This window comes from Cyclopterus lumpus, chromosome 21, assembly GCF_009769545.1.
Source record: "Cyclopterus lumpus isolate fCycLum1 chromosome 21, fCycLum1.pri, whole genome shotgun sequence".
NCBI lineage: Eukaryota > Metazoa > Chordata > Actinopteri > Perciformes > Cyclopteridae > Cyclopterus > Cyclopterus lumpus.
Window position 1 is genome coordinate 3,015,569 of NC_046986.1, and position 27,099 is coordinate 3,042,667.

The 27,099-nt window shown below is 46.4% G+C and overlaps 1 protein-coding gene across 1 annotated transcript in view; it reads right to left on the reverse strand.

Annotated features, from left to right (window-relative positions):
- man1a2 (mannosidase, alpha, class 1A, member 2) overlaps positions 1–26,302 on the reverse strand; it is an 80,934-nt gene extending 54,632 nt beyond the window's left edge. Inside the window, 6 exon segments of the mRNA XM_034561068.1 lie at positions 9,078–9,137; positions 9,139–9,263; positions 9,266–9,323; positions 9,326–9,347; positions 23,496–24,040; positions 25,932–26,302. Coding sequence (XP_034416959.1) covers positions 9,078–9,137; positions 9,139–9,263; positions 9,266–9,323; positions 9,326–9,347; positions 23,496–23,809 — 579 coding nt within the window. The 5' untranslated portion in view covers positions 23,810–24,040; positions 25,932–26,302.
- Positions 26,303–27,099: the final 797 nt, after the last annotated feature.

The following is a 27,099-nucleotide window of genomic DNA, read 5'->3' on the forward strand; positions in this document are numbered from 1 at the left end:
GAAGGAACCCGTGGAGAATTAATAACTTCTTTTTTTTAAACCTTTCTCTTGTTATTGTGCTTCTCACTCCGAGAAAGTCTCGCTCTGCGTTCCTCATTGTGGAAAATCAATTAATTGCGAATGAAGACCGCAAAGTTGCGGATGAAGACCACAAAGATGCGGATGAAGACCACAAAGATACCACCAAGATGCGGGTGAAGATGCGAATGAAGACCACAAAGATGCGGATGAATACCACAAAGATGCGGATGAAGATACGGATGAAGAGCACAAAGATGCGGACAAAGACCAAAAAGATACCACCAAGATGCGGATGAAGATGCGAATGAAGACCACCAAGATGCGGATGAAGATGCAGATGAAGACCACAAAGGTGCGGATGAAGATGCGGATGAAGACCACAAAGATACCACCAAGATGCGGATGAAGAGCACAAAGATGCGGATGAAGACCACAAAGATACCACCAAGATGCGGATGAAGATGCGGATGAAGACCACAAAGATACCACCAATATGCGGATGAAGATGCGAATGAAGACCACAAAGATGCGGATGAAGACCACAAAGATACCACCAAGATGCGGATGAAGACCACAAAGATGCGGATCAGCTAAATATTCACTACTTTTTGAGACAAGGACGATGGCGTCGCGACAGAGATACGCAAACAAAACGGCAGGAGGCGGTCGCTACGCCGCGTTCCACCCACGCGGGGTCAAAGGTCGCTCCGCTCTCACTCCCAGCGAGTCCCAGCCGGCGGTTCATCCTCCCGTGAGTTGGGATGTCATGACGACACCCGGCAGCCTGTTCAACCTCCAAAGCAAGCGCACGCAGCTGAACACAGTCTGTTCCTCTGCATGACTCATCGTCTTTTCTGTGGCAGCCGTGATCCTTTTCACAAATATGCAGGGCGGGCACGACGAATGAACTAATCGGCGCAGTTCGGTAAGCCAATCACAGCGTTCGCTGGCAATCTTTTAAATATGTTCTCCTCAGTTGTTCCCATGCGTCTGTATTTCCCCGAAGGCGCTTCAAACCACAAACAAGTGACTTTAACTTTGGTGTCAAACGTCTGTGATGCTGCGTTTTACTAAAGTTTTAGAAAAGTAAAAAAAAAAATTAAAAAAAGTTGTTCAAAATTATACAAAGAAGGCTTGGCCTAAATTCTATACAGAACTGTATATTTTGTACGGTTAATATATTCTATATCTCTTGTGAAAAGGTCTGTTTATTTTTGGCCTGGAGTTTAAAGTTATCATCAAGCTTTTTGTCCCCTTTTCAGGAGCCAAGTCCAACGAACACGAGTATTCTGACAAGCCGAGCCTCAGTGTTCCTACTCGTTGGCAGCAGAGGGTGCTTGAAGCTGCCCCTCTGCGGGTGGAATGACCTCCATGTTTGTTTTAGTGATGAAGCGATGGAGTAAAGGAGCTCCCTGATAATTAGCTTCTTTTTACACAGATACAAATGGTGGAGTTGGAGAATCAAGGGGGATTAAAATGTCTGGGCGATAATTAAGCATGATAGTTTATTGTCTCTCAACGAAATCCCATTGTGATGAATTGGTATATGCAGATATTGTGATATAACTTGTTTAAATTAATAATAACGAGCACGTAAAAACTCAAATTTTTCCAAAAGCACAAAAGTTCTTAAGTACAATGAGTAAATGTCGTTGTCGAGATATAAAACCACTTTTCATCGGGATATAAGACATAGAAGGCGAAACGCACTCTCCATCGTCCCAGCAACAAGGTGATTGACAGGTCGACACCAGGGACGTATAACGGCGTCTCTACGTCCCTCCTCCTCACTCCTAATATGGTGACTTCCTGTTTACTGGTTGCAACAAAAAAAAAAAACAAGATGGCGACGGCCAAATCGGCGAACTCGAGGCTTCAAAACATCCGTCCACAAACCGACGGGTGACGTCACGACGACTACGTCCACCGTCTATGATTCCTTAAGGCCGCTCCGATTGGTCCAGAAGAACCTGGATCTGAAGTTGGTCACAGCACTCAAGATCTGCTTTTTCCAGGCAGGTTGCCCCCTCCCTCGTGATGTCCAACAAGAGGCGTGACCTTCCCAATGGCAACCCCCCCCCGTGTGCCACAGTTCCAGACACATGCAACCACAGGGCACTGAATCTTTCATCATCCCTTTACGAGCCAGAGGCCGAGAGCAAGGCCATTACTTCTGCCATTGTTTGGGGGGGGGAATTTTCCTCCAGGAGGAGCACACACACACACACACACACACACACACACGGAGGTTCGGGGAGCCGAGCTGGATGTGACCTCCGGAGTCAGTTTGACGGATTTTGAAGGCACGCGTTCCGCCCGCCGTCGTCCTCCTCATCTCCTTCCCAATCGGCCCGTGGAGACCTCCTCTCCGGTTTAACAGAGTGCCTTTCAGAAGATGCACGAGGGCGACATCTGAATCGCTCCTCGCAGTAAATACGTTCGCGGCACTTAGGCGGAACGTTTGGCAATAAATCCCCCCCCCCCCCCCCCCTCCCGTGAAAGACGAGACAACGTGGAAAGAAGTCTGGATGGGCTCCAAAAAGCCGAGAGTTCAAGCAGATTCTGGATCAACGATACGTGTATTTGATCGGGAGGAGATGAACATGTCCAGAGGAAAAACAAACAAAGAATCTCACCAGATGGTTGAGGTCGCCGGGCAGCGAGAGCTTTCACACGGTTTCCACAAATCTAGAGTAAACCTGTAGAAACAAATCCATTTATAGGTAAATTATCCCGGCTATAGCGGATTAAGGTCAAACCAGTGAGCAGGACCACCTCGTGATTATAGTGGATTAACTGGATTTGTTGGCATAGTATTAAAAACAGATATTCTTATTTATTTCTGTTAGTCTAAACCTCTGTCCGGCACGTTTGGTCCCTTTCTAATTGATGTCCTCCCGTAAAGCTCGTTAGCAACGCAGACATGTTGATTGATTTCTTGGTCAACGGGCAGACGGGCTGTTTATTATTCAGACACCTAATTTACATGCACAAAAATACATAAATGATTACTGATGAACAATGGCCAGAGATTGAAAAAGAATAAATAAAAACCACACTCCAGAGAGTTCTGATAAGATCGTATTTCCTTTAGTGTTGGTTCTGGCGCCCCCGTGTGGACTACAGTGGTAGTGTCTCTGAGCACCAGGGTCCCTTTAGAGGAAAAGGTTCACACAATTAACTTGGAACCTAAAACAACAAAGTGAGCCAATTGGAGAAGTCATCATGAGGTGCGTCGTGATTCAATAGTTGGTCTTGTGTTCATCGTGTTGCTCGATCTTTAGTCTCATAAATGTCTTTTTGAAGATTTAGACACACATATTGTCTCTGTTCACTTTCTTTAACTAAGCAGCCGGTATAATAAGTGGATGAAGACTACAAAAGGTGCGGATGAAGAAGACCACAAACGTGCGGATGAAGACCACAAAGATGCAGATGAAGATGCGAATGAAGACCGCAAAGGTGCGGATGAAGAAGACCACAAACGTGCGGATGAAGACCACAAAGATGCAGATGAAGATGCGGATGAAGACCGCAAAGGTGCGGATGAAGACCACAAAGGTGCGGATGAAGACCACAAAGATGCAGATGAAGATGCGGAAGATGCGAATGAAGACCGCAAAGGTGCGGATGAAGACCACAAAGGTGCAGATGAAGATGCGGATGAAGACCACAAAAGGTGCGGATGGTCTTCATATAATAAGAAGGAATTAAACACTTCAAAAGGAGATTAATTACGTATCTCGATGTCTGCAATACGATACAAAATCGATACTGTTGACCGGGAAACAGTTCGATACATTTTGTTACACTTTGATACGATTTAGCTACTTACATGTAAATGTATATTATCAGTAATGATAAGACATCCTTGTATATCCAGTCTAAAGAAGCTGTGCCCAATTGAATGTGAATATTGGCAGATACAGATTAATTTTAGTATTATTTTATTTATAGACGGGTGTTTCATAAGCACTAAATAATATTCCTGTTTTGACCTGAACGGTCACGTAAGATTGAGGAAGGAAGTGCGCTGAAGAGAGTTTGGGAAAGCGAAAGAAGAGAGGATTTAAATGTTAAAAAGAGAAAAGTCACTCAATGGAACAAAAGGAAAATCATTTATGAACACGTGTGCTCAAGAATGTGACTTTTCTATACTTTCATTGTGTCCATCGAGTAGGAAAAGAGGGGAAATAAGGTGAGTGGATGTTTGGGATGTCTTTGCTCTACTTTTCGGCTCACAACAAAAGCTGTGCTTAAAGTTTTGCCCAATTACGGCTCCCAAGCCATCGATAATTCTTTTCTGGGACGTGGTTCACGGTAGGAACGCTGTAACACAATGCTGCCTTCAAGGAGCAGGGTGCGCAATGGGAAGAAAGAGGACCCCCTGCTGTCGCAAGAAAAGGCTCCCTTTAAATGATCTGCTTTCATGGTTTTAGTGTAAGTATTGGTGTTTTTTTGTTCCCTTCTGGATGTTGGACCATGAACATGTTCTCTCACGGCTCAAACAACGACATAAGAGAAGGCCACAAGAGCAACGACACACAACCCTTTGACGGTTCATTCCCGTGTTCAGGAGGACATTTAGCTGACATACATAATGTATGGAAACACTTGATGGCTCTCAAATGTCACCTCGCTGCTCACGAGACGACGGCTCGGCCAGGTTCCAAAGGACATGAAACACAAACAACAACAAAGCCAACGGTGTTTGTGTTGTCGTGCTTATTGTTCCACGCAAATCAACACGGTGAAAAAGACCAGATGACTTCATGAGCTTGGCTGGATGAGCAAGTCTGCAAAATGACTGCAGAGAGCGAGAGGAGGGGGAGATGGTCGGGAGGAGATATCCGACACACACACACGCGCCTGGTGTGCTGTCAACATACATACAAGGCCATCTGTCGAGCACCGCCAAGACTTCAGAGAGAGAGAGAGAAAGAGGGAGGGAGAGAGAGAGAGAGAGAGAGAGAGGATGATGGAGGACGCTAGAGAGGAAAGAGAGTGAAGTACGAGAGGCTCCTCCCTGCAGATCGTCCACGTTGGAGAAACACACACACACACACACACACAAACGTCATCTTTTGCTTATCACTCAGTCACAGCTGAGAGCAGCCGGTTCTCTGCATTTTTTTTTTCTGCCTCAGGATCCAAAAAGTAGGTCACGAGACTCGAGATCCCAGAGATCCTTCCGGTTCCCTCTGGAGCCCGAGGTGGTCCTGCAGCTGCAGTTAGAAACACGGCTTTTAACATGTTTGTTGGTACGCTGCATTCAAACAGGAAGCGGCAGCGATGCGTACTAAACGACTCAGCGCTCACGTTCCCACGGCTCGTTAAAACCCAGCGGGCTCCACGGCAACCGATTTGAGACATTGGCAACCGGTTCATCCCAAAATAAATTGGGATTACCGTTGTCGCATTAGGGGATATTCAAGCGTTGCTGTTACCGGTGAGCAACAGGTGCCTTAACCCAAAGTGTGTAGTCATTAAGAGCTAATAACACAGTTATTAGCCGTTATCAGCCACAGGACATCACTGGAGGTCCATCACGTCGTTATTTCACCTGCTCGTAGAAACCTGGATTTTCTCCTTTGTGTAAAATAAAGTTTGAGGGCCAGTTTTCAGTGTTTTCAGAACGCAATCAAACATCTAATTTTAGGAGGTTTTTCAAACAATTAGGTTATATTAAGAATCACCTGGAGAAAGCGTTACCTTCTACCATTAGATTAAGTATTCCTTGGATTCTACACCAACTGGTGTTTTTCCAACATTATTGATGAACAAACCTTATTGAAAGTGAACTGCGTCTTTGTACCGCGGCTCATTAACTGCAACAGCCGGCTTGTTTCAACGAGTCGGGGTCCGGCAATACTTCACCGTGTGACAGGTGAAGAGCATTGGAACGGTTAATACGTTCAATTCATTTCTTTTATTGCCCTGAAGCTCTCCATCTCCAGACGAAGGTTTAATGGGCACTAATGGTTGTGTAATTAGCAGAAAAGCAGAATCGTGCAGAGCCGATGGTGGTGGTGGTCCGCACAGTCTATGAAATATGTATTTGCATATGAAGACCACAAAGATGCCACAAAGATGCGGATGAAGATGCGGATGAAGACCACAAAGGTGCGGATGAAGACCACAAAGGTGTGAATGAAGACTGCAAAGATGTGGATGAAGATGAGGATGAAGACCACAAAGGTGCGGGTGAAGACCACAAAGGTGCGGGTGAAGACCACAAAGATACCATAAAGATGCGGATGAAGACCACAAAGATGCAGATGAAGATGCGGATGAAGACCACAAAGGTGCGGATGAAGACCACAAAGATGCAGATGAAGATGCGGATGAAGACCACAAAGGTGCGGATGAAGACCACAAAGATGCAGATGAAGGTGCGGATGAAGATGCGGATGAAGACCACAAAGATGCGGATGAAGATGCGGATGAAGACCACAAAGATACCACCAAGATGCGGATGAAGACCACAAAGATACCACAAAGATGCAGATGAAGATGCGGATGAAGACCACAAAGGTGCGGATGAAGAAGACCACAAAGGTGCGGATGAAGACCACAAAGGTGCGAATGAAGACTGCAAAGATGCGGATGAAGATGAGGATGAAGACCACAAAGGTGTGGATGAAGACCACAAAGGTGCGAATGAAGACTGCAAAGATGCGGATGAAGATGCGGATGAAGACCACAAAGATACCATAAAGATGGGGATGAAGATGCGGATGAAGACCACAAAGATACCACAAAGATGCAGATGAAGGTGCGGATGAAGACCACAAAGATGCGGATGAAGATGCGGATGAAGACCACAAAGATGTGGATGAAGATGCGGATGAAGACCACAAAGATGCAGATTAAGCCCACAAATATACCACCAAGATGCGGATGAAGACCACAAAGATACCACCAAGATGCGGATGAAGATGCGGATGAAGACCACAAAGATGCAGATGAAGACCACAAAGATACCACCAAAATGCGGAAGACCACAAAGATGCGGATGAAGACCACAAAGATACCACCAAGATGCGTATGAAGATGCGAATGAAGACCACAAAGATGCAGATGAAGACCACAAAGATACCACCAAAATGTGGATGAAGATGCGGATGAAGACCACAAAGATGCAGATGAAGACCACAAAGATACCACCAAAATGCGTATGAAGATGCGTATGAAGACCACAAAGATGCGGATGAAGACCACAAAGATACCACCAAGATGCAGATGAAGATGCGGATGAAGACCACAAAGATGCAGATGAAGACCACAAAGATACCACCAAGATGCAGATGAAGATGCGGATGAAGACCACAAAGATGCAGATGAAGACCACAAAGATACCACCAAAATGCGGATGAAGACCACAAAGATGCGGATGAAGACCACAGGTGCAGAAGTAGAGACGGGAAGGTGTCACGACTGTCGACCGACAGTTGGGTTAAAAATCCATTTCAAGCTTCTGTTGAATCATATTTTTTAAATTGTGGTTGTATAAAGATGATAAATAATCGATATTGAAAGTTGATGGCCTGTGTGGAAGGTTTTATTTTACAATCGGTTCCATCATGTTATTTAACGAGTGCCCTCGCAGCTAGAAAAACTGAACAAATAATCAAGAGTTTATTCATTCAACCCGAGTACGATTATTAATCCTTCACAGAGATGAACCGTGTGCACGGGGCCCAATTTGTAACAGGAACAAAACACCACCACCCCCCCCAAAAAAAGAAAGAACAGCAGGAACTGGGTGCCAGACAGAAAGTAATGAGGCTTAACTGCTGCTGCCTGAACGACGTCTCACTGCCTCCATGAAACATGAACGACGACGAGCCGCCGGAGGCCGATAATCCTCCCAGGACTTTACGGCGTTGGGGGGGCTGGAGGGTGGGGGGGTCTCTTTTCCTGCTCGTTCATGGCATTCTCCCCGAATGGTAATCATGAATAGAAACAAAAGGGGCATTCGGAGACAAAAAGGCTGGTTTTGGAGTGAATGGCTCCCCTATGCAGCGAGTGTTCTGACTCCAAAAGACACGATACAAGGTAATTATGCAGGAGGGGGGGTGGGGGGGGGGGGAGGGGCGCGCTCGGTGTCTATAGAGAGCCAGACCAGATAGCACCATCTGCATTCTGCACAGGCTCTGTCCGTCTGGCTCGCCAATGCCTTCAATGAGAGCTGGCGCTGAGACAGAAAGGGATTCAAACGTACAGTGTAGTCTGGGACGGACACACACACACACACACACACACACAGGGATTAAATATCAACCCAACACAAAGCGCAGGGCTACAGGTTTTCACCCCAGTCTATTGTAGGATGCCATCGTTGTATTACATGTGAATGGGGGCGCTCAGGGCACTGATGTCAGGCTGCTGGCCGAGCGGACTCGTGCCCAAAGTCCAGTGTGTCCCACGAAATATCAACACAGGTCACTTTCTATTAAAAGGAACGCTTCATTTATGAAAAATAAAAATAAAAAAGACGTCTCACCTTGTTTGTTTTTGCCTCCACGGCAAACAAAGAATGGAAAAACTAACAAAACGTTTACAAACTCTTACACAACTCGTGCAGAACAATCCTGCGTCTCGTTCATGCAGTCGCGTGCGCACGACTTCCCAAACGCGCAATTAAAACTATTTAAAAACACAAGTGAACGGTCTCATGCTGAGAGTATTTTTAAATAGTGTAGTTTCCCATTTTTTACGTTAAACGTTTACTTTCATTCTTTGAGACTTTTCTGTTTCTGTATTCTTTCGAGGCCCGAGAGAAAAAACGGAAAAAATCAGATATTTGTGCTTGACGGTAGTTTAGAGCAGGAGTTTAAAGATTGAAAAAAGGTCTAAAGGAGGAGGTGCTTATTACATCGTCGTAGAGAGACAGACACTAATAACAGCTTTTGTATCATTCGCAGTAAAAGTGCCGTTTTATTATCATTTGCTGTTCGCTGCACGTCTAGTTCCCCTTCAGGAAGCTGCACCAATGCATGCTGGGTACACGAGCCAAAAAGAGACACAATGCACGACCGTGAACGTCTTCTTACCTCTCTGATCTTGTCTCGTTTCTCCTTGGCGTCGGGCTCCGGCGGCTCTCCGTCGTTGACTGCCCACACACTTTGGGCATGGGCACGGGGGGTCAGCGGTTTGGGGCCCCGCCTCCTTCTTCTTCTTCAGGTCCGCCATCACTTTGTTCTTCTCCGTCTGGATCTCCGCCTGCAGCTCCTCGCGGACTTCCTCAGCTTCTCCTTGGCCTCCTGCAGCGCTCGCTCGTGGTCTGCCCGGATCTTGTTCCCCGCAGGCTCTCCTCCTCCTCCCTGTCGGAGGACGGGAAGAGGGTCCTCGTTAGTATTAGTATTATTATTAACCCTCACCAGCTTCCACTAAGAGGTCACTCGTCTTCCCCGCGTCGGTATTTTAACCAGAACAACAACTTTCTTTTGTAAAATAAATTAAAAATCACCTGTGACAGCAGACATTGAACTTCTGGGGAACACGTGATGGATCGTGTTGGAGATGAAAACTAGAAAAAGCACCTTTTTTTCTACCCCGAAGGTCTAAAGAAAATCTAATTATGACGATGCGAGTAGAGGACCTGTTTCACATCACGTTGGAAACAATAAAGCGATCGGCCTCTTTTGGGAAATCTGTGGATTTCTAGCAGCAAAGGAACAGAAATAAGATCTAAAGCCAGCCTTGTAATAAAAAACATCCCCGTGGTAAGGAGATAAATGAGGTAGGAAGTCATAATTATGCGATTAAAAAGTCAAAGTAATTAGATAAAAAGTCAATGTTATGGGATAATTTTTTTTAAAAAAGACATCCTTATTTTCTGACTGGTGAAAATGCGTTTCCGTAGAAACCCAAATCCTCTTTGGTTCCACGTGGTGTGGACATGAGAACGTGGGTCAAAATCATGAAATAAAGTCAAAATTATGATTTAAAAGTCAAAAGCATGAGATAAAGTCATAATTATGATTTTAAATGTCAAAATCATTAAATAAATAGTCACAATTATGAGTTAAATGACTAAATCAAGAGATAAACAGTGGTAATTATGAGTAAAGTCATTATGAGATGATGAATCCAACGGTCCTGTGCCTTTAATAACTAATCAGCATGCATGTAGAGGTCGTGCCCTTTGGATAATCACAATCAGGAGATTGCTGCAGCGTGGGTGAAGGACATGAATTTAAACATGGTGCGTGTTCAAGGTCACGGAAGCTGTTTTACATCCGTAATGATCATCTTAGGCTTTAAATACCTTTTAAATTCAAAGTGAATTTGTAAGTTTTAACCTGTGTTTGATGTCTTGCGCGAGGCAACGTGCTAAATTACCAAAACGTGGACGAGATGGAAGAAAGACACGGGGGACGCAACCAGAAGGTTGATTTCCCTCGACACCCGAGTCCCTAAAGTTCTCATCAACCCCCGAAGTTTGCCGGCTGCAGAGTTACCTCCGTAATAAAGCCTCAAAACAACAGACACGAGAAATCTGGAGAACAACTGAGAGCAAACACGTAAGCTGGTTTATTATTATTTTATGACCTTCTGTGTGATAACCAGGAGGAGCCGTGGAGGAGCCGCCCACCCGCTGGGATCCGTGTAGACTCAGCTGCAAGCCTCCGCAGAGCTACACAGCTCCACGTCTCTGGGAAAACAACGCTGAGAGTGTGTGTGTGTGTGTGTGAGACCTGTCAATCACCGTGTAGACCCGCCCTAAAGCATCCCCTGCTTTATGGTCTATTTGACTCTAAATGACCATAATTTACTAAATGAACATCATTCTGTATTGAAGAAGACTTGAAACTAGAGATTGAGACCAAAAACTAATGTTTACAATGTTTACTGAGGGAATACATCAAGAGAAGTAGAGTCATTTATATAGACTTCTATACAACCAGAGAAGTCGCCCCCTGGTGGTCAGGAGAAAGAATGCAGCTTTAACACATGAAGCGTAGACTTCTATACAACCAGAGGAGTCGCCCCCTGGTGGTCAGGAGAGAGAATACAGCTTTAACACATGAAGCGTAGACTTCTATACAACCAGAGGAGTCGCCCCCTGGTGGTCAGGAGAGAGAATGCAGCTTTAACACATGAAGCGTAGACTTCTATACAACCAGAGGAGTCGCCCCCTGGTGGTCAGGAGAGAGAATGCAGCTTTAACACATGAAGCATAGACTTCTATATAACCAGAGGAGTCGCCTAATAAGGGATTATATAAGCCTGCAGGGGACCATCAGGGCTTCAGCTCGCGTCTGTATTCTGTGTGACAACATGGAAGTGCAGGTGTACGTATCGCCCTTCCAACAGCGAGAATATAGTGAGAACGGAGCGGAGCGAGAGGACTAGAGGTGAAGAGCAGAGAGGGAAGAGATGAAAACAGAGATACGAGGACAAAGATCGGGCTGCAAAGGAAAGGAGGCGGGGAGGAGCAAAAAAGCATGTTGCTATGACAGCTTATCTTGTTCGGGTTCAATTGGGGATGCAGCCTTTCCCAGCATGCACTGGCCACTTCCCCCTTTCCGTCAGAAGCGTGTGAGTGCGAGTGAAAGACGTGCAGAAAAGCGAAGAAAGAGAGCGACGGCGAGAGAGGAACGAATGTTCAAATGCTTCACGCAACGAGTGTCCATTTTATAACGCCATGGTGACGCCCACGGAGACCAACATAAACAGCTCCCCGAGTTACACAACGTCGCCCTGGAAACGACTCATTAATATAAACAACAAAAATCGCAGCTCAGCGTGTCTGACTTTAATTGATGGAAAACATATTTTGCAACACCAAGATGGCAATTACCGTGGATGCGGGTGTTGTGCGAATGTTTTTCCTTTGTGTGTGTGTGTGTGTGTGGTAGGGCAATTTCCTGTTTACGTGTAGTACCTGCATGTGCACTGTACTTCCCAGCGTGTGAACGCGCAGATACATCTTTCCGTTCCGCGTCGCTTGAACGTGCATCAATCTGCGTCTCCTTCCTCGAGGACTGTGATGAGATTTCTGGAATTGTCAAGAGACTGCAATCTTTCAATTTGTGTATCTCTGAGTGTGTGTGTGTGCGTGTGTGTGTGTGTCTAGACCCAGTGGGTGTCACACCTCCTCCTGTAGGTCATCCTCTGCATCTCCTTGAGCGAGCGTGTGCCCTCAGCAACGTGCATTTAAATAAGATATTTAGATGTAGCGGATGTAAGACGCATCGCTAATGTCACTGTGTGTGTCTGTGTGTGTGTGTGTGTGTGTGTGTGTGTGTGCGATTATGATTATGAGAGGTTGAGCCGAGCCCGTCACCTCCAACGGGTGCCGACTGCGCTCTGTGTGTGTGCGGCGTCTGCAAGAAGTCACGGTGACACCGTCACGCACGATGACCACGCACAATGTGCGTGTTGTGCAAACCGCACACGCACACCCCTTCCTCGCGTCCTCCCTTAAGCTTGCGTTCCTCGGAGCCATCATCGCACTCGCTGCGGCATCGCCGAGGATTCCCTCCCGAGTCTCATTTAATGTCAAGCACGCAATTAGGAGGGCATCAACAGCCCGACCCAATTACCTCCACGGGGGGGGGGGGGGGGGGGGGGGGGGGGCGGGGGGCCTCGAGCCCCCGGGTGAACACGCCCACACCGTCGGCCCCCCAATCACTGGAATCCGTTCTTCTTCTTCTTCTGTGGTGTCATGAAATGGGCTGCTCAGCTAAAGCCTTCTCCATGGCAACGGGAGAGAAGACGCAGCAGCAGTCATCGTCTGTCTGGCGGGGCGTCGAAGAGAAGGGTTTCATTTTATTATTTATTTTTGCGGCCGTGGAAATGAGGCTCCGGGGAGAGCAGTGTGGACTCGATGCCGCGTAACCATGGCAACAAACGGAGACATATACACACACACACACACACACACACACACACACACACACACCTTGGAATCGGGGTCGCCGATCAGTCAAGAACAACTGTGGTATTCGACACTAATGAAATTTGGAGCGCTTTATCTTACAAATGGGTGGTATGTTTAGTTTTATGACTAAATCACCATCTTTTGATGTTTGACACTTTTCCTGATGACAAAAAACATCTTTTAAAAAACGGGAAACACTCGACCAACGATGTGAGAGGAAAAACAAACTGAATCTGGAAAGCGATACAACGGATTTCATTGAGTCCTACATTTAAGTGATTTAAAGCAGAAAGAGCCACTGAAACACAAGCAAACAACGAGGCGACAGCAGCTGAAGACGCCACACGTGATTATAGTCCATCAGCCCTTCCACATGACGGCGAAACACACGTTTGTTAAGGTCTGTAAACCTTTAACAATGCTTCAACAAGGCTGCTCTGTGAAAGATAAAACATGTGTATTGTCCTAAAGCATGGCGGTGACAGAGGAGACATTAAAAAAACACCCACAGAAATGAGTCCAGGTCTGAATTAAAGTGTTCAAATAAAAGTGCTAAAACAAAATGGGTGAGGAACGTTGAGCACACCATCTTGTAAATGAAGCCTCGACCACGGCCCACTGTGTCATTACAATCATATCACAGAAGGTCATTCTGGCTCTTCGGCAGCTGCTTGTGTCCTCGTAGCATGCGATACACCCCCCCCCCCCTACCTCCTCTTCCTCATCCTCCTCTTCCTCGACTGGGCTGCCAACAGCACTGAGAGCCACCGTCTTACTCAGAGAGACAAAAAGCCGGCGAACACGATTGATTTTTGCTGACGGACAATATGTTTAGCCCTTCCAGTGGGTACGAGTTCCTCTCTATTCAGAATGCATCAAAGATAATTGCAATATGTCACACGGAGCTTGGTTATTATCGCAGGCATCTCATTACGGAGGTATTGTGAGATGCCAAAACAATAAAAATATACTGTCAAAACAGTTTGTGTAACGTTAAAGAGCCGATGGGACGAAAATGGCTTTTAATAGCATTTTGTGTGGGAAAAGAAAGAAAGAACACATACATCACACATTAAGTCAAAACATGAGCGGCAGTGGAGCAACGCGCTCCCGGAGGACCACAAAGGCCCGCGTGCAAACATCGGAGGAATAAATCGAGTCAACGAAACCGACGAGAACCTCAAACCAACAACCGAGTTCAGAGACCCCCCTTTCCGTCTTGTTGCGCTCGGTGCCGCAGTTTGTAGCTCTAAATCAGGACAGAAGGAGGCCGTCCACATGGGGGCGCTCACATGTCCAGAAACACGGCGCTTCCATCGGTTTACCCATGATGCTCGGGTGGTTGCACTACTGTAGCGCCTGCCGGTACTTAGCAACCGCGACCCGCGCGCCGCGAGGGTGATAATGAATCGCGGCAATTTTAGCAGTCAGCCTCACGGACTGAACTAAAACACAGATGAATGGATTTCCAGCGAAGTCAATCCTTCACTTTACTTGTGACATTTTGTCTGACCTTTCAAAAAAAAAAAAAATTTTTTTAAAAAAGGAAGTAAAGTATCCTGTTGGGGCGCGACAGCAAAGCTCCAAGGAGTCCTAAACGTCTCCATCAATGGACCTGGAGACTGGTATTCAAGGAAGACTTAGAGTTACGACACCCGCCTCTTCCTTTCACCTCCAGGGTCACCTCCAGGGTCGCCTCCAGGGTCACCTACAGGGTCGCCTACAGGGTCGCCTACAGGGTTACGCCCAGGGTCACCTACAGGGTCATCTCCAGGGTTGCCTCCAGGGTCACCTACAGGGTTACGCCCAGGGTCACCTACAGGGTCATCTCCAGGGTCGCCTCCAGGGTCACCTACAGGGTTACGCCCAGGGTCACCTACAGGGTCATCTACAGGGTCGCCTCCAGGGTTACGCCCAGGGTCACCTACAGGGTCATCTCCAGGGTCGCCTCCAGGGTCACCTACAGGGTCGCCTACAGGGTTACGCCCAGGGTCACCTACAGGGTCATCTACAGGGTTGCCTCCAGGGTCACCTACAGGGTTACGCCCAGGGTCACCTACAGGGTCATCTCCAGGGTTGCCTCCAGGGTCACCTACAGGGTTACGCCCAGGGTCACCTACAGGGTCATCTCCAGGGTTGCCTCCAGGGTCACCTACAGGGTCATCTCCAGGGTTGCCTCCAGGGTCACCTACAGGGTTACGCCCAGGGTCACCTACAGGGTCATCTCCAGGGTTGCCTCCAGGGTCACCTACAGGGTTACGCCCAGGGTCACCTACAGGGTCATCTCCAGGGTCATCTACAGGGTCACCTGTGTCCGTCTTCATGGGAACAGGAGGCTGGGGGTCCTCAATGGGTTTTCCCTTCAACGTGACCATCTGACAGCTCCCCCGTGACCCACTTGGCTCACATGGAAGCTGCGTGTCGCTGCATGTGCAGCAGCTCTCCCAGGCTTAGCTGTGGGTGTGTGCTAGCATCCCGTCTCTCTCTTATTCCAGCTCTCCTCCCTGTCCTCTGTCTCTTAAGTGTATTCACGACTTCTCTCCGTCTCCTCCATCCTTGCGTTGCCCCAGCAACCCTCCTCCTTTCTCTCTTGCCTAATCATTGGTCCAAAACTCAGGTTCAATCACCAAACCTCTGGAGGGAAACGTCCTGGGAGGCGCTCCCATTGTCACCGCGACTAAAACAACTCGAGAGTGGATTCTGTCAACAATAAAAGTCGTAAGAGGTTTTGTTTTTTGCCCCCCCGACCGCATCCTGAAGCTTCTGGCTGCTGCAGAGAGTCAACAGTGAGCAGCATCGTGTTGTTTCAGAGCAAACAGCTTCGCTCTCAGCGCGCTGAGGAGCTGACAACAGCAGACGGTTCAGTGGTCAGCAGCGCTCAGGAACCCACAACGGTCCGTTACACCACGAGATAACGGACACTCAATCTTCATTGACTCAAAAAAAAAAGAGAAAGAATCCTCGTACGATAAAAGAGATCCCATTTCCCGTCCACGGGACCAATCATAAATCTACCAGTTCGGGTACGAGGCCCATTTATTACCAGGCCCGTACACCTCTAATGCAGCCTGTGGTTATGAAGGCCTGGCAATCCAGGAGGGGGAAATAAAGCTTTATTTGATATTCAAGCCTCAGAAACCCGAAGGCCGATCTCCCTTTGATCCCATTGCTTTGACGGACAGGGCGCCATTGTGGAGCGAGGCTGCAGCTCCGTAGTTAACCACAGTCACATCGCCCCCCCCCCCCAGGACCTGAAAGCCTCTCTCCCGCTGCACCTCTTCACTGGGTTTTGTTCTTGTTGGGGGGGGGGGTCAATTCGTGTAAAAGCGTACCCCGAGGCGCCTCGTGCAGCACTCCAACCAGAGCCTCTCTATCTGCCCTTCGAGAGGGTCTTTGTCCCCGGAGAGGCAGGCTCCCAACGGGCACGACCGGTTTGTTTGACACACAAATCCACCGCTTCAGTTTTCTTTAAATCAATTAGTAATTAATTAGGGTGATACAAAAAAAATAAAAATAGAAAACCTACAAATGCCAAATAGAAAACGTAATTGCCCACATTCCTTTTCACCTCCCTGGAGTTAATTTTAGGATTATACAGATTAGTCCTCTCATCGGTTCGGTTCCTTATCGATAGGCGAGGGATCGCTGGCCAGAAACGGTGCATCGATTCTCATCATGAGCTGCAGGGCGATGATTAGCCTCTGAAGGACGGTGGTTTTGGGGCTCGATACCAAGACCTCTTGCATTCAAAGCTCTCGTTGTTTGTCATTTTTAACGTGCGCTGGAGGAACTGGGATGTTCGTTATGCCGCCCGGCATCGTCAAAGATAATTTATTGATAAGCATCTTATTAATAAGTCCAGCTAGAATCCATCACTGTCCTCTGTCTGGATGAGGGTCATGCAAGTCACAAGCTTCTTGGTTATATTAAGTTTGTTCCTGCATTTATTTGGACAGATTTTAATGGGATTAAACCCTAAAAAAACAAACTTCAATTGGGACGAGATGCCACGTTATGGAATGATTGCTCCGCCTGCATTAATATTAACGCTCTGTGGCTCCGCGGGTGTTCAAAGAGGGCTTCAATTTAACCGGGGGAATAAACCACAGCTCGTCATTCAACATTAAATAAATACCAAGTCGTCAATTAAGACTTTAAAAGGGTCTGCCTGGTGTTAAAAAGATGCAGGAGCACCAGAAATAATCCAAAAGGTACATACTGCATACAAAATGAGAGATTATCTTGTTAAAGTAAAAGGTGTCTGTTCGTAAAACTGTAACAGAATTATTGTAGAACAAATAAAATGTGCCATTAACCTTCTTGAGGCTCGGTTTAATATAGTATATATATATATATATATATATATATGTGTCTATTTTGAGGTATCTTGTATCCTGTTGTGACTTTTGAATATTCTTTTTTTTTGTTGTAAAAAACAGCCGGACATCTGATCTCCTCCACAACAACATGTGGTAAATATGACACGACCGTGTGACTGATAGTGACTGATAGTGAATGGTAGTGAATGGTAGTGAATGGTAGTGAATGGTAGTGAATGGTAGTGAATGGTAGTGAATGATAGTGAATGGTGACGTGCACACAGAGCACACAGTTATCTGAACAGGAGGTCCTTATGGAGATATAATGAGGCAGCGCTGACCTTTTCCTGCTCGCTGCACTCCGTCCTGGGTCACTTTCTGCCTCATTAGGTCTCTAAAGGTACGTGAATGCAATACAGATAAATAATACACAGGCTCTGCTTGGATATACAAACTGATAGAATGTATATACTACATATTCATATGTGTTTGGATCAATTCTTAAAGAATATGCCCTTTATACTGCATAAAAACACAAAACAACTATATATATTTTAAACATGTTGAGAAAGCATGTTGTTGCATATCATGCGTATTATTGTAATCTAATTAGTTGTAAAAGGGATTTTATTGGTGTATAATTTGCATAATTTCACAGAGGAGAGAGATCCACTCATTAGTCAGAATTAAGGCAAATCAGTATTAACACGACAACATTGACGTCCTCTTGGAGCAGCGATGACAACGATGATAAATACGACAACAACAACAAAACAACATGCCCACCATCTGGTACTGATGAATCCAAATGTGGGCTTTCGTTAATTGAGATGGGGGATAATGTGTGTGTGACCGAACGAGGACCTCCAAACGAAGCCTGGTGACAAAGAGCTGTTCACACCAGAGCGCCATCGTCCTCCTCCGGTTCTGATGTTTGGGTTCTGATGTTTGGGTTCTGTATGCGAGCAGCTCGTCGTTTAGCTCCTCAAACAAGAGTATTTTATCCCTCTCTGGCTAATGGTGACATGTATGTTAAGTCATCACCGGGGCGATACCGTACTTCACTGATGATTTGGGTGATCTCTGATGAAACACTCGACCCGGTCAGCATTGAGGTGTGAGGCCGCGCGTCGTGAAGAATTAACCGGTATGCGAGCAGAACTCTCCTGAGGGGTTTACGGACTCGTCCCTCCGGTTCCTACCAGAGACTGAATGAAGAGCACCGTGAGCACGAGTAAACACTCCGGTTCAAGAACTCAACTACGTGTCATGCACCCTTATCTCCTCTAAACACACACACACACACACACACACACACACACACACAGAGGAGATGGGAGTCCACTCCTCATTCTGTTTGCTCTAATACCGACTGTACTAATTAATTACGAGGCATCTTGGTGAAATTACTATGAACGTGGATCTGAGTGATTTCACTTTATTGATATTTTATTCTGCATGCAGTGATATCTATTCTGAAGCCAGGAGGAACTGGTTCTCACCAGATTTCAGAAGAGGCCTCGGGGGTGATTGTGATTTGTTCCTTCTTCTTTTTAATTACTCTATAAAAAAAGAAGCACGTAATGCTTTTAAAGTTATAAACTCAGCAGCTGCGTTCTTGTAATCGTTCAGAATGAAACCGTCAACGTAACGTTGCGTTAGCTTGACGTGTGTGCGTACTCGAGGTGAGCTGCACGAACTGGTGCTCCTTTATTAGCACACACACACACACACACACACACAAGATTTACTTTGCAGCCGACGGCTCTGAACGTCATCGGCGACGGTTCCACTAAAGTGAAAAGAGCCGTCAGCTTTTATAAAAAGAAATTTTAAAAAAACAAAAAAAACTCTTATCTTCTTTTTCCAGTATGACCTGTCAGAGTGCTCAAAGCCAGTTTCATCTAATGGCATGAGAGAGTGTTTCTGGCCAGTAGTAAAGAGGGTGGGTGTCATGTGATGTGAGGGGTGAACACCTTTCTACAAAAGGGTTTCTTCTTTTTTTTTTTAGGGGGGGGAAAGTTGAAACGCCTCAGGTATTTTTTTTTTTGTCAAATTGTACACCTTGCAGAAGCGGCTTATTATATATTCCAGATAGCATTTAGAAGACAGAAAGGAGCCGGGCTGGCAATTACTGCATCCCGCATGAGCGATTCATACTGAAGTTCACTTGAAGAGCCGTTGATGTGTTATTTACTGGACCGGGAGGCACAACAATCATTCAGAAAACAGGACATCGAGGCTTCCCCCCCCCCCCCCCCCCCCCCCCCCTTCAGTGAAGAAGACGATCCAGACTGAATCCTAAAACTGTGTAAAACGTAACAAATGTCGAGCATTACATGAAACTGCACATTGTGCTTATATGGGATGCATCAGGGCCTTGGTTGGCATCGACGTGAATTTCATTCATAAACGCGTTCCCCAAAAATGTAGACGCGCAATATGTCGAACGAGGGGGCTACAGCTAATAATTATCTTCAATTAATCTGATAATTACCTTTTCCATTAATCTTTTGGGTCCATTAAAAAGTCTTCCCCAATTCCTCACAGCCCGAGGTGACGTCTGCAAAGAGTCCAACCGGCAGTGCAAAAAATCCACAGATGTTTAATGTGCAGCGACGTTAAACGGAGAAAAGGCAGCAAATCATCATATTTATGCAACTCATCAATCAAATGTCTGAATAGTTCTGTCGAGCGACGAGCGGCTTGATCAGCCAATCGTCTCAGCTGCAGGCCGATAAGATAAGCATTGTTTATGGCTACGAGTCCCACGGCCGTAAGCTATTCTGCTGCTGAAATGTCACCGCCTCTGTACCCCCCCCCAGATGAAGAGCACCGCTCCCGGCTGTCCCTTTATTGTTTGAGTCCAAAACTAAAAGCCCGACGGTCATGTTGAGCTCAGAGCATCCACTCAAGTGGACAGAGGACGGACATTCAGGAGGTGATTCAGATCACCTTGTAAATGCTCCACCACAGGACCCTGGCTCCACTATAGGACCCTGGCTCCACCACAGGACCCTGGTTCCACCACAGGACCCTGGCTCCACTATAGGACCCTGGCTCCACTATAGGACCCTGGCTCCACCACAGGACCCTGGCTCCACTATAGGACCCTGGCTCCACCACAGGACCCTGGCTCCACTATAGGACCCTGGCTCCACCACAGGACCCTGGCTCCACTATAGGACCCTGGTTCCACCACAGGACCCTGGCTCCACTATAGGACCCTGGCTCCACTATAGGACCCTGGCTCCACCACAGGACCCTGGCTCCACTATAGGACCCTGGCTCCACCACAGGACCCTGGCTCCACCACAGGACCCTGGCTCCACCACAGGACCCTGGCTCCACTATAGGACCCTGGCGCCACCACAGGACCCTGGCTCCACTATAGGACCCTGGCTCCAACACAGGACCCTGGCTCCACTATAGGACCACAGGACCCTGGCTCCACTATAGGACCCTGGCTCCACCACAGGACCCTGGCTCCACTATAGGACCCTGGCTCCACCACAGGACACTGGCTCCACTATAGGACCACAGGACCCTGGCTCCACTATAGGACCCTGGCGCCACCACAGGACCCTGGCTCCACTATAGGACCCTGGCTCCACCACAGGACCCTGGCTTCACTATAGGACCACAGGACCCTGGCTCCACTATAGGACCCTGGCTCCACCACAGGACCCTGGCTCCACTATAGGACCCTGGCTCCAACACAGGACCATAGGACCCTGGCTCCACCATAGGACCCTGGCTCCATGTCCATCTAATAATAAGATGCAGCTATGGTATAAGTCCACGTCTCTCTCTCCCCCCCCCCCCCCCCACACACACACACACACACACTATGAAAAGAGCTAAAATGTACATTTCTTGTGACGTATGGAGTAACAAACCAACATGCATCAAGTGAAAAGGTCTGCGGAGGCCACTCTGCATGCCTCTAATCTGTAGTAATCTTGCCTGTGAACCAGTTACGCAGAACAATGGATGCTCCTCGTGTTTAAATAAAGCGTTACGGCTCAATGGTTCCCGAGTAGCTGCATTGCAATCTGGTGATACACATCACTCTCTGTGTATACTACTACCCCCCCCACTCACTCCTTGTGTTACCAACCAATGCAGATTAGTTTCGGCTTGGTTTACTGAGGCTCTGAGATCTCTCGAGCAGAGAGTTCTGTCACCATCTCCAACGAGGGCCGAGCCAGTAGCAAATAATCTGTGCGGAGGAGCTCACTTTGTGGCTCTCAGCCCTCGCCACAGCCCGCCTGTACCCAGCTGGCAGTTATTATAAAGTGGAAAAGATTGTTCTCAATGACGATGGTTGGCATGAAGCTCTGAGGAATATCCAAAGTAAATGGAGTTTATACCAAATGTGCAAATCAAATAGCATCAAACTTTTGTTTTATTGGATTGGCAACGTCGGCATCTCAAAACCCAAAGAAGCTTTCAGATGATACGAAATGCTACTGGGGAAACTATCCTTCTTTTAATGGTTGAAAAGAGCTGATATTTATATTTTAAAGAAGGCAGTACCCGTCTGTATTGGCCCAAATAGAGAATGTTGTTTACTAGAAATTATCGTGTAGTTTAAATGTTAAAAAGGCCTCAAAAGTGTCCAGTAAAACCAGTTGGCTGGCTCGTGTTACGTGACATAGCACGGCATTGCCAAAGGGCACAAAACCCCTTTAACAATAATCTAAGCCAATTTAAATGAATGAGAATGAAGTAAAACAGATGGATTAGCTCGTGGACAATAGAATAATAATCTGTGCTCCCTGAAAAGCTCCCATAAGACTATTAACAGGGTGAACTGGTTCTGTGGGCTTTCCTAAAGCCAAATGAAAGTAAAAGGTGAAACTGTTACGAGCCGGGTCTTATGAGGACTTCAGGATCCGCCATACCAAAACACACATTTACATGGACAAAAGAAACACATGACTGCTGTACGGTTAAATGCACTTTTAGGATGACATTTGCATAAAACTAATTTCAAGAGTCCTCTAAGAGGTTGAATGATCGTGATCTCAGGGCCATCTCGGTGGCTTCTTCTTTTATGTCACTTTAACGAGCCTCTAGTCATAACATGTACCGAGATATGCTCAGTGAACGTACATCATTAGAATATTTTTAAAAAGGAGTCATATTCATTTATTTCTAATAAATTGAATTTGATGTCATAAATTGCATAACGGCATTGGCTGTAACCGGGAATTAAAATGCATAAAGTAGATCCCGAAGCTTAAAAGATTAAGATCCCGCATTTAAAAAAGGAATACATACATGTTTCCATCCGTCGCTGCCCACCTGAGAAACACCTCCAAGTCTGAACCTATTGGTTCATCATGTAAACAAACAGAAATGCTTCAGGCGAGAACAACAACAGCTCACTTAAAAGGATCTGTCTGGGATTTACTGACAAGACGGGTTTCATTATGCTCCTAATACTCCTGTTTCACTGCTATAAACTGCCACCTGTGGACCAGCACGAACATCTTCCACCACCCCACCTTTATGTTTTTGTGGCATTTTGTTTGTCGTCACAAAATCATACAAACGTAAGCGCCGTATGATTCATATCTGTATCCAACTCAAATGGCACACGTTAAATAAGAAAATAAAATAACCTCTGAATACACACTGAGCCCGATGTTCACGTGCAAAATAAGAGAAACTGCATTTGTATTTTAGTACTAAATATTAACTTTCAACAGCTAAATTAAAATCAACCAAACACTTTGTGATTCTCCGATAGGAAGTCACCATCTTGTTAGAAAAGTCCACTAATTGAAGCGATGTGGCTTTTACATAACAAAATAGCCCCCGGTGCTGATTTAATGGCATCTAGTAAGTAATTAAAAATGTACTGTAATGTAAATATGATAGGATGCACTTTGAGATAACTTGAGTCCGCTGGGAATAACATTAACTAGCAGGGCGTGAAACTCGTCCAGCACGGAGGATCCCAAATAGCACAAGATACAAATATATGGTAAACAATTACGCCCGACGGAGACACAAAGAGGTGGAGGTATTCAGAGCTGCACCGCTCTGCTGAAGCGGTTACGTCAGTGCACATGCTTTCACAGCCGAGAGAGTGTGATGCAACTCGAGCAAAGAACCAAAAAAATAATAGAAATAAAAGATGTTTCTCCTCTTAATCCCTCATGAGAAAAAAAAAGAATCTCCTTGAGATGCGCCAGGGCAAGTTGTGTCACATACCAGATGATTACAAATACATTTTAAACCACTATCCTTACCTGTGTCTGTGCTCGTCGTGTCCTCCCTGTCCGTGTATGACCACCTGTCCAGAAGCGTGCTTCCCCTCTTTGGGCGAGTCGATGTGAGGGATGAGCACGTCCTCCAAGCCCAGGTCGAAGCGCTTGTGCTTGGAGTTGTCCGGCAGGAAGAAGAAGGCTCCGAAGCACAAGGTGATGAAGGCACTGAGAATGAGGAGGAGGATGAACTTCTCCGAGAGCCTCAGCGTCGCCCTGTGGTGCGGGAAAGAGGCGGCGCCCGGCGACAGCGTGGGTATCCTGCGGCCCGACAGCGGCAGGAGAGCCGGTGTCGTCATGTTTTGACCGTTGACTTGAACTCGGAGTGGGGAGGGTTAGGGTTAGGGCGGGGGAGGGGCAGGCAGGCAGGCAGGGTGGGTTTACAGGTGCTACAGGTGTTGTCGTAGCGGCATGCACGAGCTGGTCGATGTTATTATCTCATTCCTGCGTCGATAAGTCCAGAAACCAAAAGGGGCCGAGGTCCCTCAGTGAAGGAGCGACTGGGCGGCAAGAAATCGGTCATGATGATTCTGGAAGAAAAGGGGACATTGCAGGCAGAGAGTTAGCGTCCAATGCAGACGTGGAAAATTACAATTAACTCACAGCCACCATTTTAGAAAAAAACAGATCTTTTCCTCCTCTTCCCTTCGTTCTAACCATCTTTCCTCAGTCAGGATTGTGTCAGAATGAAAGAGCAGATAGTCTCATGTGCTCTTCCTCAAGTCGGCCCTCCCCCTCCCCCCTCGGCAGCATTGTCCCTCATAAACCACCAGCATCCTCTCGCCAAACACCCCCCCCCACCCCCCCCCACACACCCACCGGCACTGAAATTACGATCGAACCACGTGGTGACAAATCTAGAACGGGTCACGTATCAAAGGGGATAGCCGAAATATCAAGAGCCACAAACAATCCTCCAGCATGCTTTTTGTGAATTTAATCACATGCCATGTCAAAAACAAATACCTCTGAATCGCTCTCACACAAAACAGTTAATCCTTTGGCCATGAACATATTCTCCAGAGGCTTAAGGTATCAAGAGACACTGTGCAATGTTCTATGAACCCCCCCCCCCCCTCCCTCCCCTCCCTTGCTCCAGCTAACACACCTGGAAGCAGACTGAACCCAGCTGATCACAGCTTGCCATCGGTAACACAGATCGTGAGGAGCACATAAAAACGACCGGGATGAAGACGCAAACATCACAGAACCTCCTCGATTCCACCGGGGTCGACTAGAATGACAATTCGCAGTTAGGTGGCAACGAACAACCACCACCACCACCACCACCACCCTTCTTTTTATTTGTTGCTTGAGAGGGGCAGGACATGCAAGCCAAGTGCACTTTGCAGGCACGTAACGCTATCTGGTGCTGGGTTGCATCCCAGCTCCACAAAAACCTTACAGCAAATATCCAAGTGGCTGTATTGGAGAAGAAGAAGAAAAAAGGCCCCCCCCACATATGCAAAAAAAAGAAGACGGTGTTACGGGTTAACTGGCGACCCCGTTAACTGGCGACTCGCGTCCGTTGTTGTAACGTATATAGGAAAGAGCACGTAACGCTATCTGGTGCTGGGTTGCATCCCAGCTGCACAAAAACCTTACAGCAAATATCCAAGTGGCTGTATTGGAGAAGAAGAAAAAAAGCCCCCCACACACACACACATATGCAAAAAAAAAGAAGACGGTGTTACGGTTTAACAGGCGACCCCGTTAACTGGCGACTCGCGTCCGTTGTTGTAACGTATAGAGCACGTAGCTGTCCTCGTGAATGCCGTATTGTTTAATTCTTTAATACGGCGTCAACCCCTCTCGTATACATGATAGAAGTGAAACAATGCGGCATTCACGAGGACAGCCCGTGTTCTCTCTCCGACGGCTGTAGTAACTACGACAACAACGGATGAAAGTCGCCGGTTAACGGCGTCGCCTGTTAAAACCGTAACACCGGCGACTGCTCTAAGTGCAAATATGGATGGAAACAACCCCGTTAAACGCCAGTAAACGCGGTCCTATTAAAGCCAGAGGGGCCAGCTAATGGCAACATACATTATATATTTATTCCAACGGGGCCGTGCAGAGTTACGATAGTCTATGCACGGAATACCAAGTTCATCCTCACAGAGCCCGTCTTGTGTGAGGTGATTAGCTGACACGACGTGCTAACGAGGGGCTAACTTCTCCGGCTAACGTCGGCAAAAAAATAAATAAATAAACATGGATAAAAAAAATTAAAGTATTCCGACACATCGCAGATGTTTTAGCTAACCCGTGGGTAGGAAAGACGGAACTGTAATTGTATGTATATATGTATAAATATATATATATATATAAGGGCGAGCTATTTTAGCTAGGTTCCGAGCTAAGCTAGCTAGCTGGTTACCAACTGACAGACGTTGGTCCTTCGAGCCGCATCACCACCTTTTCTCATTTGCTGGGAGGGATAAGAACTGATCCCAGTCAAGATTCCCGGTCCTCCCGGTTGGAAGAAGTCGCCGTAGCGGGCGTCCTCATGTCCACGGGGATTTCCAAAGACCGTTGTAAAGCCTGCTCCGGTGGAAAGAGGGGTGGGGGGGGGTACCGTTTTGTTGTTTGCTCAACCGTCGTAGCTCGCGAGCAACATAGCGTTACAGCAGCAACCGGCGGACGTTGAAGAAGGAGGAGAGGGAGCAGGAGGAGGAGGAGGAGGAGGAGGAGGAGGGGGCGGGGAGGATGTTGATGACTGGCCGCTCTGTCGGACTGCAGCGGCGGACTGCTGCTGCCGCTGCTCCGGGGATCCAGCGTCAACTCCTCGGTCCGAGTTAGGGACCGTGTGACAATTTCAGTTGACAACAAAAAAAATAATAAATTAAAAATAATAATATAATAGTGGGAGGCAGCTGTGCGATGCGTTATTTCACTTGATTAGTTGCCACTCCCTAGTATTCACATCCCTTGATAAAGTACCAATAGGCTGCCAAACAGTTAAAAAAAATACTATTTTGCAAGAAGAAATTCCTGCATTGAACCTGTTACTTAAGTAATAGTATGTAAGGATAATTAATTCAAATGCATTTAAAGTGGTGAAAGAAACATGTCCCTTCTGACTCTATTACGTTATTACTCATGCATTAGCTAATGTAATAAAAATAACTATATTTTACTGTTGTTTGAGCTGTAGCTCATTTTGTAAACGTCATAATGGAATTTTTATTTCTTAATTAATTTGCTGATTGTTTTCTCCCGTTAATCGATGGATTGTTTTGTTTGTAAATATTCTTAAATATTATAAATATTGCCGTCACAATGACCCAATGGTCCAAACCTTGTTACAAATAAGATTATCCGAATAGTTGCCAACTAATATTCTGTCAATCGATTAATCAACTTATTATTTCAGCTGTGTTTGTAGCTTTATTTATATATTATTAATAAAAAACAATCATTAATTGTGGTTGAAAAGTCAGATACTGTTAGAAATAATAGGTATGCATGCAGAATTTGATTCAAGCAGAAATAGAAAAAAGTATTTAAAAAATAAAAGCACTAATTAAAGGCTCCAGCATAGTGATCCCTGCCAGTAATACATTAATATATATTATATTAATTG